The sequence below is a fragment of the Mchenga conophoros genome, linkage group LG23 (assembly GCF_057382185.1).
Source record: "Mchenga conophoros isolate Kocher_MC1m ecotype Shallow Benthic linkage group LG23, M_conophoros_male_GT1.1, whole genome shotgun sequence".
NCBI classification, from domain to species: Eukaryota; Metazoa; Chordata; class Actinopteri; order Cichliformes; family Cichlidae; genus Mchenga; species Mchenga conophoros.
The window spans coordinates 6,225,037-6,242,322 of NC_140547.1; the positions used below are offsets into that span (position 1 = coordinate 6,225,037).

The 17,286-nt window shown below is 40.1% G+C and overlaps 1 protein-coding gene across 2 annotated transcripts in view; it reads left to right on the top strand.

Moving 5' to 3' along the window:
• The window catches only part of ncanb (neurocan b), a 174,313-nt gene that overhangs the window by 143,502 nt on the left and 13,525 nt on the right, over nucleotides 1–17,286 (top strand). For both annotated transcript variants that reach the window (XM_085264010.1, XM_085264009.1), the window contains exon 12: nucleotides 14,294–14,452. In XM_085264010.1, the coding sequence (XP_085120136.1) occupies nucleotides 14,294–14,452 (159 nt within the window). The remainder of the gene's footprint in view (nucleotides 1–14,293; nucleotides 14,453–17,286) is intronic.

The following is a 17,286-nucleotide window of genomic DNA, read 5'->3' on the forward strand; positions in this document are numbered from 1 at the left end:
AGCCATCAGAAAGTGCAGCAAAAACATCACATGCCACAACCATTCATTGAAATCCAATATAAATTCAGTGGAAGTCAAATTGTTCCAGACAGGCTGGCTCACCTTTTCGACTGGCATACACATTGTCAAACACACACAAGCATACATTACATATACGAGCATAGAACTGAAATACTAAGTTGTTTCTGACAGGAAAACAAAAACTCAGAGCATTACAGGGAAGGGGAAGCAAAGTAGAGCACAACCCTCCCAAAGAGGATGCCAGGTGAATCTGGGACAGAGAGCTATGAAGACTTTTGAATATGTCAATTCCAACAGCAACACCAGTGCTGTAGATTGGAAGAAGACAATCTAGTGAAGCCTACACACTGCGGCTAATGAGGAGCAGAGCAGTCTGAGTCGACTAATAGTAGGAAGTGTCTCAGAAAGCACCAGATGCAGTCCTCCAGTCAATCTGTCACTGCTCAAGTTTTTAAATCACTTCCTCACACTAACTAATTTCCTCTTATACCAGTTTAGCTTTTTCTCTTGCTTACACTGAAACAGATTTTCTTGTAATTTTGAGTTAGGAGGGATAATAATTTGTGCACTTTTTTACAAGGATTGTGGGGGGAATATTTTTCCTCTGTCGTCCCAAAAAAAACTACCCACATTCTGCACCTAATGATTTAGGTCCACTGTCACCACCTCACTAACCTCAGTGGCCTAACCCATCCTCTTGTTAATGTGCCTTAAGCACAATCTATTCATAATTTCATGCAACTTCATACATTAGTCTGTCTACGGGCTTTTGGAGAGTGTTACTACTAGAAAGCATTTTTTAGAAGTATAGAAAACATACTTCGGCTAAACTGAAAATGACTAATATTCTGATGGTTTGGAGATAAAAACAGAGGAGAACTTTGCTCCTCATCTTGGTTGCTGCATTAGATATTACCCAGTTTTTACACTTGTACTGCATCCCTAAACTAAAAATCTGAATTTCCCAGTGGAGCTGTATGTGAGTGTGTAAAATGTGTAATCTGAATCTGGGAGACTGATGATTAAACTGTCTTTTATCCAGTGAATTCCTTGGGAGCGAGTGGCTTGCTTTATGCACACTGTGGCCAAGCAGCAATTTCACATAAAAAGTATTTCCAGTTGTGATAAAGTGTCAGATGCAGAAAACCTCCTTCTGTGTGTTACATGTACAAAAGGTCAACAACTGTACAAACATTATCCTAAGAAATATTTAAATCAGTGTGGTATACAAAAACTGGTATACAAAACTCAGTTTTCAAGGTCATTCTTTCAGATTTATTGTATGAAAGGTGTAATCAAAAACAGGATTTTAATGTATTTTTAAATACCTTGATCTGTAATGGTGCATAATACTAAGTAAAGCTTTAAAATAAGAAAAAGTACAATGTGCAGTAACTGTGTTCAAAGTGAAGTGGATTAAAAGCAGGAAGCAGCATAAGATGGAAATAAAGTAAAAGTATGTTAAACATAAATAAAGTACTTGAGTGAATGTACTCAGTTACATTCCTACTGGTTTAATGGCTTTGATACTTCCCATACCTCCACCCCAAACACCTTCCTGTATTTAAATTGAATTATGTAAGTGCAAATTGTTGAGAAGACCAATGAATGCATGGAACTTAAAAGCCAGTATCTCAGATTTTGTTTTATTTTTATTTAATTTTATTAATAGTACTCTCTGAAATATATAGTATTTTCTAAGTTTAAAATGAAGGAGACTGCTTTGTATGATGAAGAGGTCAGGCATTGTTGCAAAAGTCAGCGACCAAACGCTGTATGACTAACAAGTAGTAGGCCCGGGTTCAAGCCTCGGACCTTCACAGCATAAGAGATTGTGAGGCAGTTATATTTTTTTTCTTTGACGTGCTGCAATAATACAAAATCTATAAAGTTATTCACACATTCAGATTTCTACTGAGTCAGATTCATGCCAGGTTTTGCCCATTCCAGGCCAGTTCGTCTTCATCACGTCAAACTGGCCTCTTGGCAAGATGATTCCATTCCGGAAATCCTGTAGGTCAATTTAGATGTTTTCTCTACTATTATAACACTAAAGTGCAGTGTTGCGGTGTATTTTCACTGCGTCTGAGACAAACAAATAGAGACAATGTGTCTTGGTGTAATTTGTGGTGGAGCTGCAGCCTTTCTTCTCTGACTGAGACAAGCAGAGTGTACTGAGAGTTTACAGCTACACTTGTTACTGTAAGTGCAATCATCACAACCTTTGTGAGTAAAACCCAGACCCAAATGTTCATCCAAATGGTGATGAACTGTATTTCTAACTACTTTGCCATCCACTCCACTACATTTACGTGACAGGCATAAATGTAATGGACTTTATGCAAATGATAACTTTATTTACCCTGCTAAACAAGTACTTAATGTCTTCTTTTTATTGTATGAGCTTACATTGTTTGCCTAACAGACTGGTCTGTGTGAACAAGTTCAAGCTGGCCAGTAGTTACAGCATCTCCTCCAGTCCCATAATGGTCACAAAACACTGCCTTGCACTTACGTGTTTCAAAAAGACCACAAGGTTAAAGCAAACTGTTAAAAAACGATCTAAAATGAAAGCTGGCTGTGTGTGACTAAACTGCCAGCTCAGTTTGTCACTTATCTTCAAATTTTCTAAATTGTTTTAAGCTTGGCTCCAGGCTAAAACAGCAGCCACCCCCACTCATTCTTCAGCTGCATTAGACGGGTGCTTGCTACATCAGCTGCAGAGGGAGGGGGAAGAAATGAGCGATAGTGGCTGATGTCTGTCTTCATCATTTCTTCTAAACTTCAGTGAACTTCATGTCAGAAATATGATTTAGTTTTCTGACATTTTGCATTTGTTTCTGGTGAGTTATTATTTTGTGACTTGGAGGGTTGCCCTAAACTGCTCTGGAAACTTTTACTGGTTCTTTTCGTTATTCAGAGTATTAAAAAAAACAATTTTAGGGGGATCACTAAAGTAAAGATAATATTATATTTGTAGACCTGGTTAATAGTGTTTCCTTGACTATATTAAAGCAGAGAACCACTGCCATCTTCAACCTGCATTTTCAGAGCCTAAGCCCTCCAGAAACTTGGAGAATATTTGTCTCTACAGTCTTGGTCTGCCACTGTACCCTCAGCACTTTGGCTAGACATGTGGTAAACAAGCCCTGGTTTGCTGTTTAAGGTCAGCCTCTTCTTGTTTAGGTGAGAACGGAGACGTTGTTTTGATTCTGACAATACTGCTGCTGTCTAAACTGGCGAAAAGCTTGACTCATAATTACATTTTGTGCATCCTGTGGGTCTTTAGAGGCTATTACCGGTAATGAAGATCCAAGCGTTCAAATAATATGTCGACCAAGACATGTGCAAGACTGAGAAGTGAGGGAGCTGAGGCTTCTTGGATTACCTTGCCCACAGCAATCTCCTGAAGGAAAACACGTGCACAGTGAGAAAGTCAGGTGAACGCACACAGAGGCAGGTATTTACATAAAATATCACTGAGGTTTTGCCTAAGCCTGGCAGAGACTTTTCAAATTGAGCAATAGCAAGGCTTACTCTCACTCCATATGCTAGTGTGTTCAACACTTGCCAGTTCTCTCTCCAAGCAGTAAACCTTGAGAGATGAGAGGTAATTTTTTTCTCATTCAGGGTGCTTAATTAAACAATGTTCCTGAAGCAACTGTTATCCTCCTCCCCGAATGAAAGAAAGTTCAGGCTGAAGAGAAAGAAAATGTGGAGAAGAGAGCAGAAACAGAAAGGAAGCATCTGAACAGGTGCTAAGAAAAGATGAAAAGAGAGGAAGTGTGTTCCAGTGGTGTGCATTAATGAACATTTCGGATGGAAGGTTGTAAAAAGTAATACTTTGAGGTGCGCTGGAGGTTTACCACGATTCTGTTCTTCTTCTTTCTGATATTCCCAAGAAAATTGTACTCTGATACTGAAGTTCTGAAGCCTGCCTTGCAGTATCACAATCTCTTTTGTCTTTCATTTGTTATCTCAGAGTTCATTTTCAGCACAGAAAGTTTTCCACATAGGATTTTACCCTGAATTTCAACCACAGGTGCATGTTCCAGGTTTGTACCTCTTCACACAGCATTACCTTTGAGTAATAACACAGAACCAGTCACTTGGGGGTATTACTTTCAAGTAATATGCATTTTATTAACTAATTTGGTTTTAATGGGGGAAATCATTATTTGATCCCCTGCTGAATTTGTAAGTTTTCTCTCTTATAATGTAATGAACAATCATATTTTATCATAGTTACATTTTAATTAAGAGAGAATTCATCTCAGTGCTTCACTGTGTTCTCTGGGTCATACTCAGCATTTTTCTTCCTCGATGAGTCGAGTTGATGCTAAAGAGTTAGATTATGGTTTCATCTTTTCCCCAAGCCTCTTTGAACCATTTAGATGTTCACTGGCAAACTTAACACAGACAGGAGGACCTTGCGGGTGTTGCAAGATTTCAATCCATTACAGTGTAGTGTGCTACCAATGGTGTTCTTGGTAACTGTGATGCCAACTGCCTACAGATCTTTTACAAGCTCCTCCCATGTAGTTCTGGGCTTGTCCACCACCTTTCTCATGCTCATTCTTACCCTATGGTCATTTATGCTTCTTCCAATTCCAAATAATTGACAGCTGTCACCTTCTCACCCAATCTTCCTGCTGATTGTCTTGTAGCCCATTCCATCTTTGTGCAAGTCTTCAATCGCATCCTTTCACAGCTCTTTGGTCTTGCCCATGGTGCTGGAGAAATTGGAATGGGAGAAACAGATATTTGGGACAGGTGTGTTTTTTAGAAACATAGGCTGAGATCAGCTGTATTTGTAATCAATGGATTTATTGATTTCTGGCTGGGTTGTACGGGATAAAATACCTATTTGCACTCATTGATGTGCAAATAATGTTATCACTTTTATTTAATGTGGGTTTTTTCCTAGATTTTTGTTGATATTCTTGTAAGTGAGCAAGCTTAAAAATTCAGCAGGAAATCAATTATTTCCCCGCACTGTAAAAGCAATCATCAGATCTTTGTTTTGATAGAGCCAGGTGGGTGCTTTTCAGTGTGAACATAATGGCAGGTCTCTTCCCCTACTTCAGTGCAAACATCTGACAGTCACTGTGTTCTACGCAATAATAACCAATCTGTTGTTTGTTTAGTTTTTTTATTGGTCTAATTTCCCAAAATGTTTTTTGTGGTTTTTCAGATGGTAGTTAAAACACAAATGTGCTGAAGTCATAATTCAGTTGTAGAGTTTTATTTTTCTGGCTGTGTGATTCCTGGCAATTCTCTTAAACTCTATTTTGTTCATTTGAGGCTGATTAACAAATGATTAGCAAACAGATGCCTGTTTATACATCCAGCTGATACGGCTAATGGTTTTGGGACACTTCATTAAAAATACCCAGTGGCCACTGTACAGGCTCTCCACGGTTTCCAATATCTGTCTCTTTAGGAGAGATTCTCCGATACTAATTTTCCAGTGCTAATTTTCTCTGTCTAAGACAAAGGGCAACTTCAAGAGCTAATTAGAACAAAAGTGGCAAAAACTGCAGTTCCTCCATGTGCCACTGGAGGTTCACTCCAAACAGTAGCCGCCTAAGTTAAAATGTTCAGCTTTGCAGCACTCAAAAAAGCATTTACACTCTGGTACAAAAAAGGCTTTGGGTTCTATTAAACAAAATTATAACTCAATCACCTGGATACTAGAGGCAGCGTTGATTGGCACATCACTGAAGTGGATGTAACTATTTTGACTGTAGAGTTATATGTATATCTGTACTTTGTACCTAAACAGTTTATGGATGCAGCTGGCTAATCAAACTTGTTAGTAATGTCTGATTAACTAATTCTACCTTTTCATAAGGTAACTTCTGGCTCTAGAAAAAGAGGCCTTGAAGCTTTAAAAAGGCAGAGTCCAAAACCAGTCAATGACATCACGTTGGCTACATCAATGTTTTATTCTTTCTCTAGTCTAAACACTGGGTTTGGATGAGCTTTTTGCTTCCTACTGCTGGAAATACTGCTGATCAGAATGTTGAAATTCAACTACAATTCTAAGCACAGTTAATCTGCTAAAGTAAGTTGACCAGCAGCTTTTAGAAGTCTCTGACATTCTGAAATGACCCTCTCCTCAAGATGAGGTCATCTACCTTAATAATAGTACTCAGGTCTTGATTAAAACATACCATTTCTAATCAATATGAGGGCCCGGTGGCGCCAGTGTCCGGCAGCCTCGCCTCTGTCAGTGTGCCCCAGGGTGGCTGTGGCTACAACGTAGCTTGCCATCACCAGTGTGTGAATGTGTGTGTGAATGGGTGGATGATTGGATGCGTAAAGCGCGTTGGGGTCCTTAGGGACTAGTAAAGCGCTATACAAATACAGACCATTTACCATTTTTTACCATAATATTCTAAACTTTTACGATGATCTTTGTGGGTACAATTTGAATCACTGTTAGGTTTTCCCAGTGGGTTACTTTTTTTTATTCTTTTAAGCTGTGTCTTGAACATTTTCGTTTTGCTTATATGTTTAATCAGTGATTTAGTTTGGAATGCTTAAAAAGGACTATTCCATTGGTACCTACTCGGATTGACTCGCCACAACTCAACTCGAATTTACTGGTTTTCCATTACAGTTTAGTATTTCCTAATGGTCATTGTCATAGCAACACGGATGAGCATCCCGCAACGTAATTAACATACAACACAAACACTACCACAAAGGTGGACGTAAAAGCAAGAATATATCTGCTCGGTCTGTGGCTTTTCGTCAGAATCAGGGACCATGGTGTTGTTTTTTTTGTAGCTATTTCCCTCATTGCCAGATTTCAGAAATGGCAGTTTTGATTTTCATGAACAAGACACTCATGACTCATCTAGTGACTCTACTGACTAACCAATCAGTGGCATGCAGTCGGTCACATTTTAGTACCTGTTTGGATCGCTTGAAGCCCCAGCCAAGCAGGTACTAAAAAAGTACCTGCTACCAGGTACTATGACCTAATATAAAAGCCCTGAAAACTGTAGCGAACTGTGCTGAGTCGATTCGAATAGGTAGTAATGGAAAAGAGGCTATACTGTGAAGCACTGCTGTTGTCATTTGCTATCCGGTCGTTAAGTGATGACGTGACGAATCCTACTTCCGGGTCTAAAGTAGTCTGCGTTTAATATGGCTTTTGTGTTGTTAACATGTTTAATGTTATGTATTTTCTTCTATTTAATCTCAAAAAACTCCTAAAACAGTCAGTGATCACTGTTGACCTCCCTCGGCTTTTATTACCGCTAATCATTTATTTAAGCTCAGTTTTTAAAACCTTAGGATGTAACTACAGCCCAGCCCATGCAGAAGTATATGAATAACTAACCTCGTATTGTGGATGGATTATCTCAGTTGTTCTCCTGGCTGAAGTTTGGTCCTTTTACAGCATCCTGCCATGCGATTACAAATGTACCTGACCACCGAGAACACTCACGTTAACTTTTATCGAGTGGAAAAAAAGTTAGCTTGTTTATATTATGCTAACATAGCTGGTAAACTGACATGATTTAACAACTAGTCAGGTAGAAATTTTCATAATTTAAATAACTAGAAAAGACTTAGATAGGGGTGGTAACTCTCTAGTGATTTAGTTGCAAATAACTTCTTTCATTTAAACATTGACATGTGTCCATTGTTCATTTGAATACTAATGTCTGATTTAGACTTCTGAGGTAAATCTCTCTGTATAACATAACCTACATAAGTGGTTGATATTGTTGCCAACAGAAGAAACACAGAGGGAACTTAAGCTGCTACTAAAAGTAACAAAAACATTAACTAAAACAGGATGCAAAAGTGAAACTCCTGACCATAATAAACATAAGGTAAAACAGGAGTCAGGGACTCAAAGGTTTTACAGAGAATTAAGCTTACAGTGTAGCAGAATAAAGAAATCAAAACCCAACAAACACAGAATTGAAACACTTGGAATAACAATATAAACTCAACTAAACCCAAACTCACTTGTATTCACAAGGAATTCAAAACCCCAAAACATTACACTTTGTTAATTAATGCATGTGGGCGCCAGTTTAATTCACTAGTTAAGCAGGCAACCAGTTGCGATGCAGCGGCCTGGGCAGGCAAAAATGTAAAAATCAAGTACATACTTTTTTTAAAGTGTATTATACAGTAATAAAATGTGCCCTGTCACCTGCTATAGGTGTGTTTACCTACCTTAAGCTTTGCATTAGCTGCAAGCATTTAAAGCCATTACCGGCCTACTCTTAGAATAACACTGGCAAAGATGCAGACAATGGATGTACACCAATATATTAACATCATATGCTAAGTGCACACTGTGCCCACCCGTATAAAACAGACCAGCTGTGTGCCTGCTGTGTGAATTGTTGCCTTTTCCGTCTAAAGGCTCCTGCTGCCCTCTCTTTTACCTCAGCCTCCTACATCAGCATCATTCTGCAAAGACACATCTATGGGATAATTATGCAGAATGAGCGCTCAGACTGGCATCAGTCATTCATGTTGCACTCTGAAGCTTTTTTTACTGTAACATCCATTACTCCTAATTGTGAGAATCACACTATTAGAATGTTCCATTAATCAATGCAGCACTCATAATAACCATTATTAATTCCTCAGCCAGTGGCACATTCTCGTCACATTCTCACCTTTATCAGCAGATTCTCGCTGTCTCTCTCACTCATTTGCTCTCTCTCTGGACTCCTGTCATCTGCCCTCTTGGAAATGGCAACACTGGCCTGTCAGCCTTCAAAGTCTCAAACGGGGAGAACACAAAATGGCAGCACACGCAAACACGCGCAAACGTGAGCACATGGCATTTCATCATTCAGGAGATCTAAAAGAGGCGAGTAGCAGCAGAAGTATCACTTGGTGATGTGGATAAACGACCCAATCAGTCAACTGGAAGTGTATGGCCTTTTATTTCCTAACTGCTGTTCACTAAAGTCTGTGGGAATATTAATCGCTGAAATGTACCCCCTACGTCTCCCTCCTCCTGACAGAGGGAAAACGGGAAAAAGAAGACGACTTGAATAATGTCTAAATATTTGAAGAGGTTGATGTGATGTCTGGCTTTGAGCCTCACTGTCAGAGAGTGGGAGAAGAAATCAGCAGAGACTAGGTTGAAGATCTGAGGGGGAGAAAACATGCCTGTTTATTTTTGATCTCTCCTTTTTCTTTCTCTCTGTCTTGCTTTACTTTCGATTTCTTTTTCTGTCTCTCTTTTCTCTGCCCTCCCACACTGTAGCTCACTGCTTTCTTAGCTCCCGTTTTTCGTTCTCCTCAGACTCCACTTTTTTCTCAAGCCTATGTAGAAGCCTATGAAAAGCCCCTGTTTACTGTTCACAGCCCCTGTTTTAAAATGACTGGTTAATGCCTAATTGGGAGCAACGGTAACCTTAAATACTCACTGACTCCCACTGTGGACCCCATAGCAGAATGTGTGTGAGTCAGTCAGTGTGTGTGTGTGTGTGTGTGTGTGTGTGTGTGTGTGTGTGTGTGTGTGTTTCGTCTCTCTCTTTGTGACACCTACCCTGATTCTCCTGTCCCTGTTCCTGTAGATAACAACCCTTTCTCCACTTCCATGAGCCAAACTGGACTCACTCCCGATTGTAATACAATGTACCAGCTGCCATGTGGGTAAACACACTAGCAGGTAGCTAGCGGATGTGATGACAGAGTGAAAGAGTGTGTTTGCAGTCAGCAGAGGAAATGACAGCAGCAGTGACTGATTTTTGGTCCCAGAAGACCAAAGATAACACTGTGCTGGCAAATGCTAATCGACTTTGTGTGTTCAGAAGTGTACTATCTGCACGAAGGACGGCTGGAAAATTCAGCACGTCCCCTGCGAAGCATCCCTAATCCATCCCTTTCCTTCCTTAGGGCTCATCACAGACTGTATATAAAATACTGCATCAAACATTCATATAGTAAGCTTTATGCCAACAAAATACTGCATAGTCAGTCATGTGAAAGCTCTGTGACAGCATTTTGCAACTTTTTGGAACTTTTTTATCTTTTGGTCCCACCCACGTGGTAAGAAATATAGATACAGTTACAAAGTAATGCACCAGGGATGTGCGGCTGCATGGATTTGGCTGATTTTAGATGATACTGGGTTGCACTGCAGAAAAAGTTGAGCCAGGTTCAACTTATTCAACTGTGTTGTTTGGCTGGAGCCCAGGGGTGCAGCATCAACAGAATAGCCATATCCAAACAAATGAAAAAGCTTTTCCACACAGGCCTTCTGTTGGTTGAGCAGTCTGTTCTTTTTCTTTTGAAGATTATTTAAGCAAGCATTAAGGGGGGGAAAGGGCTATTGGCGTCCTATCACTAATAAACATGCAGGCTTAGGGAACCAAGAATTAAAGACAAATGTTTGTCGGGGGTATTTTGCTGTTTTATGCTTCTTTTTTTCTTTTTCTGTTTTTACTGTATGATCTTGCTGGAGTTCAGTGAGCTTCATAATACTTAATGAAACTTTTTATGAGCCATGAAAAAAATAAAAACTACCACATTAGTCATCCTTATTTTGAATGAAAGTAAAAGACACAGAGATAGCTTTATATTTTATATACAGACAGATTTATGAACACTTTCAACTGGTCTGTGCAAATCAACAAGTTATTTTTGCCTCTACCAGCCAATCCTTTTTCATGCTCTGTAACAAGAAGAGTGCTGTTAATGGACTTCAGTTCTCTCACCTTTATCTCCTTGCCTTTGCTCTCTGTTGCAGTCATTAGTGACATTTCTGTTCTCAACAGCTTTAAAATGGATTTAACTCAAAGATGCCTCAAAAGCCATTAGATTCTTATTTTGTCATCAGTGATAGCCAGGAAGTTATATTTTTAGGTTAAGTAGTGTTTCTTAGAGTGTCAGCTGAGCTTACATGTGAGGCTTTTCACTTGTTGAGACAAAACCATTTATACCATCTTTTTTGTTTAAAATTTGAATCATAAAACACATACTCTTCAAATTCAAACTGTAAAGGAAAAGAACCAGCAGCACTAAGTCCCCATAATGTGAAAGCTAATTCATTCTAAAATGAGCAACAACCTCCACATGAATCCAAACGTGATGTTAAAGCCAGGCTCATCTTGTTCTGAAGCAGCGGGGTGGACCAGAGAGCCAGTGAGCTGCCCAGAGGAGGCTGAAACTGTTAAAATGGCTAATTGGGTTTCATGTCATTAGCGCGTTTTGAGGTCATCAGATTAATTCCCCAGACTACCAAGAGACATTTGAGCAGGAAAAGAAATGAAGTGATACTCCACATTTACATCATTTACAATACAGTAGTAGCCATCTTACACCACTGCCCAGAAGTCAGTGTTATATCAAACAAAACCAGGGTAATCTGGAAAGCAGTCCTCTTGATGATTTTAATAAAATGACCATTTACTTTATGAGTAAGTCATCACAAGACGATAAACCTGATCAGACATTTGACGGAAGCTTTTGGGCTCTGACGCATCCAGAGATACTATAGACCAGCGGTCCCCAACCTTTTTTGTGCCACAGGCCGGTTTATGTCCGAAAATATTTTTACAGACCGACCTTTAAGGTGTCACGGATAAAAACAACAAAATAAAACCAGTACCGATACCAGAAAAAAAGAAGATATATTCATGACACACAGGGAAAGACCCAGTGAAACTGAGTTAACGATAAAAAAATAACGATAACAACCGCTAAAAACTCTGAAAACCATAAATTTCACACCCGAGCCTCAACTCTCGCGGCCCGTTACCAAACGACTCACGGACCAGTACCGGTCTATGGCCCGGGGATTGGGGACCGATCCATTTCTTGTGTGGGGGGTTGTGCTTTTGCAGGTGTGAATATATCTTTCTGTGGACAGATTTAATCAATGCTTTGCCATCAAAACGGTCACAAAACTTTAAAGTTGTACATTTGAAAAAAAACAAATTGAAAAAAAATTGAACAAGTGGTTGAGTTTGAAGATGGTAATGCTACAACCCATAAATAGTAAAAAGATCCTGCAAAGTGTGACAAGGAGGCCATTTTTATCTCAAATATAGGATAAATCAACAAGTATCTAAATTATACTCTCCCAAGTACTCAAGGAAAACAGTGGTCTGAAGATTTGCTGCTGTACTTTTTGTGACTAAAATGTATTTATATATAGATGTTTTTGTATGTTAATGATCCACATCAAACAGCTGACATTTTAAACCTCATTTCATATGTAAGGAAGTGCTAAATCTTCTCGTTTTAATAAGTATATGTTGATCCATGTCTTGTGGACGCTCAAATCTCACTTCCTTTAGTCAGTCTTCCTTAAAGATGATCTGCTCATCCTGCCCAGTGTTTAAACCCATGTGTGCTTTGCTGTGACAAGATTTTGGATGTTTTTTTTATTTTTTCGTAATTGCCGTAACCAACATATTAGACTTTGAAATAAGAACAAAGTGGGTCGGCTTTTTCAAATGATGAATATTTAAAAACATCAGCCTTGCCCATATGAAATCCTTTAAAAAGGGAGATATATGTCTGACCTTTGTGTGACTGCAACTCATTTTAGAGAATGGACTTCTTGTTTTATGTAGGAACCGATTTTCTTCAGGCCTCCTGCAAGGGGTTGAATGAATGCATGTCAAAGAGGCCAGTGGATGTATGTTGAATTTTAAATAGTGGAGAGTGCCACCAGGGCTTTAACGAGTAAGATAATTGGACAGGCACTTGCCATGACAAATTTCACTGACATACTGTGTGCAAACATTATTGTCATTAATCATTTCTCTGCATCTCTTTCTGGCCCCACGTGCACATGCATTCAGCCAACATGATCATCTGTCTATTTTTTTAATGACATAGCACTAAGCCTAAAGTACAAATATCCAGTAACATGTTGTTGCACATTGTGCAACCGTTTTATACTTTGCTCATTATTGTGGCTGACTGACAATAAGTTTGTCATTCTAACACTCAGAAGAGATACTTGTCATCTTCTGAGTCAGCTAATGCATTGAGCAGCAAAAAAGAAACAATGGTTCTGTATTTCATAAGTTTGGACTTTTATATTAATTCAAGGAGAGTTTTTCCAAACTTCCCTTTCAGACAAAAAATGTAGCTCTACCTGAGGAGGCAGTGTTACGGTGACCCAGTGCAGTGCATTTTGTGAACTTGCGTCATTGCACTTCACAGCGGAGTACCTCCATGTCCCTGAACACTCTGAAAGGAGGAGAGCTTAACAGTATAAAAGGCAAAGGTTTGGAAGCCCTTCTTTAATATTCCTGTAAAGAAAAGCTTTCATTACGGACTCCTTTCCTCTTGTCTTCTCTCTTCTCTGCTCTCCTTCTTCTTTCCATGGCCAAGACAGCATCTCTCTGCATACTAAGCAGGGCCCCATACGGCCCAATTTGCACTGCCCAATTTACTGGTGTCGCTTCACATTTGTTGGGGGAGAAGCTGAGGCCATTTCCCTGATCCTCACAAAGAGGGAAGGGGCACGAGAGATGGTGAGGATGAGGGAAAACTGGAGGTGGCTCAACTGACAGATCAAGCCTGAACCACATCAACTATGACATTTAAACTTATACACGTTATATTCACAGACACACATGCACACATACACAGTCCAAAGCATAAAATGAGAAGCCAAACACACACCGCATTACAACTCACAGTTGCACAGCTAACCCCCAGAGAGATGAGGAGAGAATAGATGGGAAAGATGAAGGGAAAGAAGGAGGAAGGGTTTGGGGGGTGGGGATAAGAGGGAGGGACAGACACTGTGCTGACAGGGCTGTGACAGCGCTTAATTACCAAGCGAGCACTGCACACTGGAAGCAATTTCTAAGGATTGTTGTCATTTGAATAGATTAAAACGCCCTTTCACTGGACTAAGCTGTCTCACCAGCGACTTGGCTCTGCTGTAGATGAAAAGTCCGAGGCAAATCAAAGAGGAGAAGACACCAGCAGAGCCAGAAATGGAGGGAAGGAGGCAGAGAGGGGTGTCACAGAGGGCACTAACAGCAACACCATGTAGGGTTTTTTGTTTGTTTGTTTTTTGCTGCAGAACAGGAACATGTTGTGTGTGGATGCAAACATAAACACTAAATTAATGATGGTCTCCCTCTCTTAATGCCCAAATCGTCCTACCTCTTTCCCTTGCAGCACCATGTGGGTGTTTTAACAATTAAAAAAATCTCACTTGTCTTCCCTTGTGGATTTAAATTGACTAATAACTGTCTTTTTCAATTATCTTCCCCTTCTCTTTCACTACCCTCCTACATACCCGCAGACACCGAAGGCTGCGAGCACACTTGGAGGAAGTTTCATGGCCACTGCTACAGATATTTCACACGCAGACACACCTGGGAGGACGCTGAGAAAGACTGCAGGGAGCACAATGGCCACCTGGCCAGTATCCACAGTGTGGCTGAGCAGAACTTCATCAGAGGTGAGTAAGGAGAAACAGGACAATAGCAGATTTGGCACAGAGTGCAGCTCTTTCTGATGTTGTTACTCTGCAGAAAAACTAAAGTTAGGAAGACAAATTTGGACATTCAAGGGCCAGTAAGTCTTGCTGTTAGATGACAGCTCACTTGAGCATGCCCGAGGTTAGGTGGACATAAAATCTCCAAGTTGAAACCTCAGTTAATGAGACTCTAGCAACTTTGACACAGCCATTCTAGGAGCTAAATGCTCACAACAGCATAGTAACAGCAGCACCATGCTGATGCCACCTCCTTAGTGTTTCCGCCTCATGTTTACCGTGTTCATTGTCAGGAGCTGAGGCCTATGTGCAGTTCTGTTTGCAACATAGCCGTCCACTTAGTTTATGATTGTTTATGATACCCACATCCATTCATCCATCCATTTTCTGCCACAGTCTGGGTCACAGGGACAGAGATGCCAAGACCTACTTCTCCCTAGGCATCCCCTCCAAGGGGACAGTGAGGTGTTTCCAAGCCAGCCAAAACATATAATTTCTTCAGTTTATCCTCCATATGCCTCCTTATAGTAGAACATGCAGGAAGCATTTTAGCTAGGAAGCATCCAGGAGGTGCCCAGGAAGTACATCCTATTCAGAGGTCCAAACCAACTGAACTAATGCAGAGGAGCCATAGCTCTCTGCTGATTTCCTTCCGAATAACCAAGCTCTTCATCGTATCTCTGAGGCTGAGCCCAGACACCCTTTGGCCGAAGCTCATTTCCACTGTATCTGCGATCTTGTTCTTTTGGTCACTAACCAGAGCTCACGGCCATAGAGGAAGGTAGGAATATAAATCAATAGCTCGCTTTCTGTCTTCACCACAATCAACAATTTCTGAGTCACTGCCACATCAGTCCGTCTGTCAGTCATCCACTCTACACCTTCCACATTTGTGAACAAGACACTGAGATACTTAAACTTGTCCACTTGTGGTAACATCAACATAATATGCTTCCATTTTTCAACTGAAGATTCTTATGTTTTAGTGTTGAGGACATCTGAAGATTTAGATAGGCATCCTCACGCTTTCTATTTCACGTCGCTATATTTCAGAAATATCTGGTGACACTTGTAATCACCAGTCACTTTTAAAGAAGACATTGCTCAGTTTAAATGATAGTACTGATTTAGTAATAATAGCCTAACCTGCTGTCACTTGGATGGCTGCCTTTGCCTCCTGCACAAAGCTTTTAGAGGCCAGTGAGTGGTATCTACTTTTGTACTTTATTATCATACTTGGAGATGACACCTGACCTTCCCTTTTATGTTTTCCCTAACTCAGTATTAAATATCTTTATAGTTCAGCTGTGGACGGACCTTAAAGGACTTGATTTTGCTGCCGTTTAAAACAGCCTTAAGGAGCAAAGTCCGAGCTAAATAAATCTATATCACCATTTGTTGCAGTGAGTTGACCCTGCAGGCCCTGATATAAGTGTCTGTACAGTAAGTGATATTGATTGTGCTATATTCTTTCTGCAAATGTTATTTTTTTCAACTTTTGTGATAGCTTCACCAAAGCAAATGAATCCATAACCTGAAACTTAATAGGAAAAAATTGATTTAATTACAATTATTAGGACTTCTGAGCTTTACGTATGTGAAACAAGCACATGCCTTGGAAAGGTTTATGACTACTTGAGTATGATCCATATCTTTTAACATAAGGATTTGCATTTTAGGTGGTAGAGGGCATTAAGTTACATGAATGGCATACAAAAAAGGTGTGTGACATCACCAAAATATCATCATACATCTCTTTTCATGGGCACTTATCTATTCAAGGTCATCTCCTCATGCACCTCCAGTTAGCTTCCTGCATAGCTGCTATTTTTAGAGCACTTAAACAAGGTCTATTCTGACTAATCGGGTATATAGATCTGAGTTTTTACCACAGACATCAACCTACTGGGACAGCAAACATAATCTTGTGTAATGGAGTGACTTTTGTGTCAAGGATCATCCCTGTTGATTAGCTCTGTATCTCAGTGTACAATCCAGAGGCCAAGCAACAGCTTTTTGGGTTAGAATCTGCAGCGTCCAAAATAGACATTCACAGTTTTGTCCACTGAAGACTGTCAAGGCTGAGGTCGTAATGGAGAATGTGTGTATTGAGGTTGAGCTTTTGTTACCTAGTGGCTACACAAGCCACGAAGTACCAACGGCCAGATTTGGTGTGTGGTAGTAACAGGTAAATCCATCCCATTATCCAGTGCACATGTCAGACCCACATGTGCAGGTGGTCAGCTGAGAAGTTAATGATCATGCTCTATATTTGTAATATGAACAGAGAACCCGAGATGTGTTGCTGTGGTTGTTTTAGTATGTAATTATGGTGTTTGGTGTCCTTTCCTGTTGTCCTTAATTGTTTGCAAATCCTATTTTAAATTAAGCCAAACAGTTGAAGAGCTAAATACATCTCCTTGGCTCTTCAACTCATGTTCATTGTGGACTTAAATATTTGGCCACAGAGAGCAGTTTAATTAGTGCCAGTCAGCATTACCATGCTAATATCCATTCAGTTTTTCTTTGGTGCTCCATAAAGCTTCATCTCTTTATTCTTAAGTTTTTGCCCTCTGGCAAGCTCCACAGCCACTTGTGTTGTAATAAGACCTGATCAGCAGCAGAAAACTATTCTGGATCAGCCGTCTGTCCCGACCAGATGCCAAGAAAAGACAGTACCACCCACCTAGAACTGATCTTTCTCCTATTTGCTCACCATTACCAAAAAGTGCGTTTAATTGCCTCGAAAATGGACGTCTCCACCCCTGCAATAAGAGGATCACAGCCATTAGGAAGAT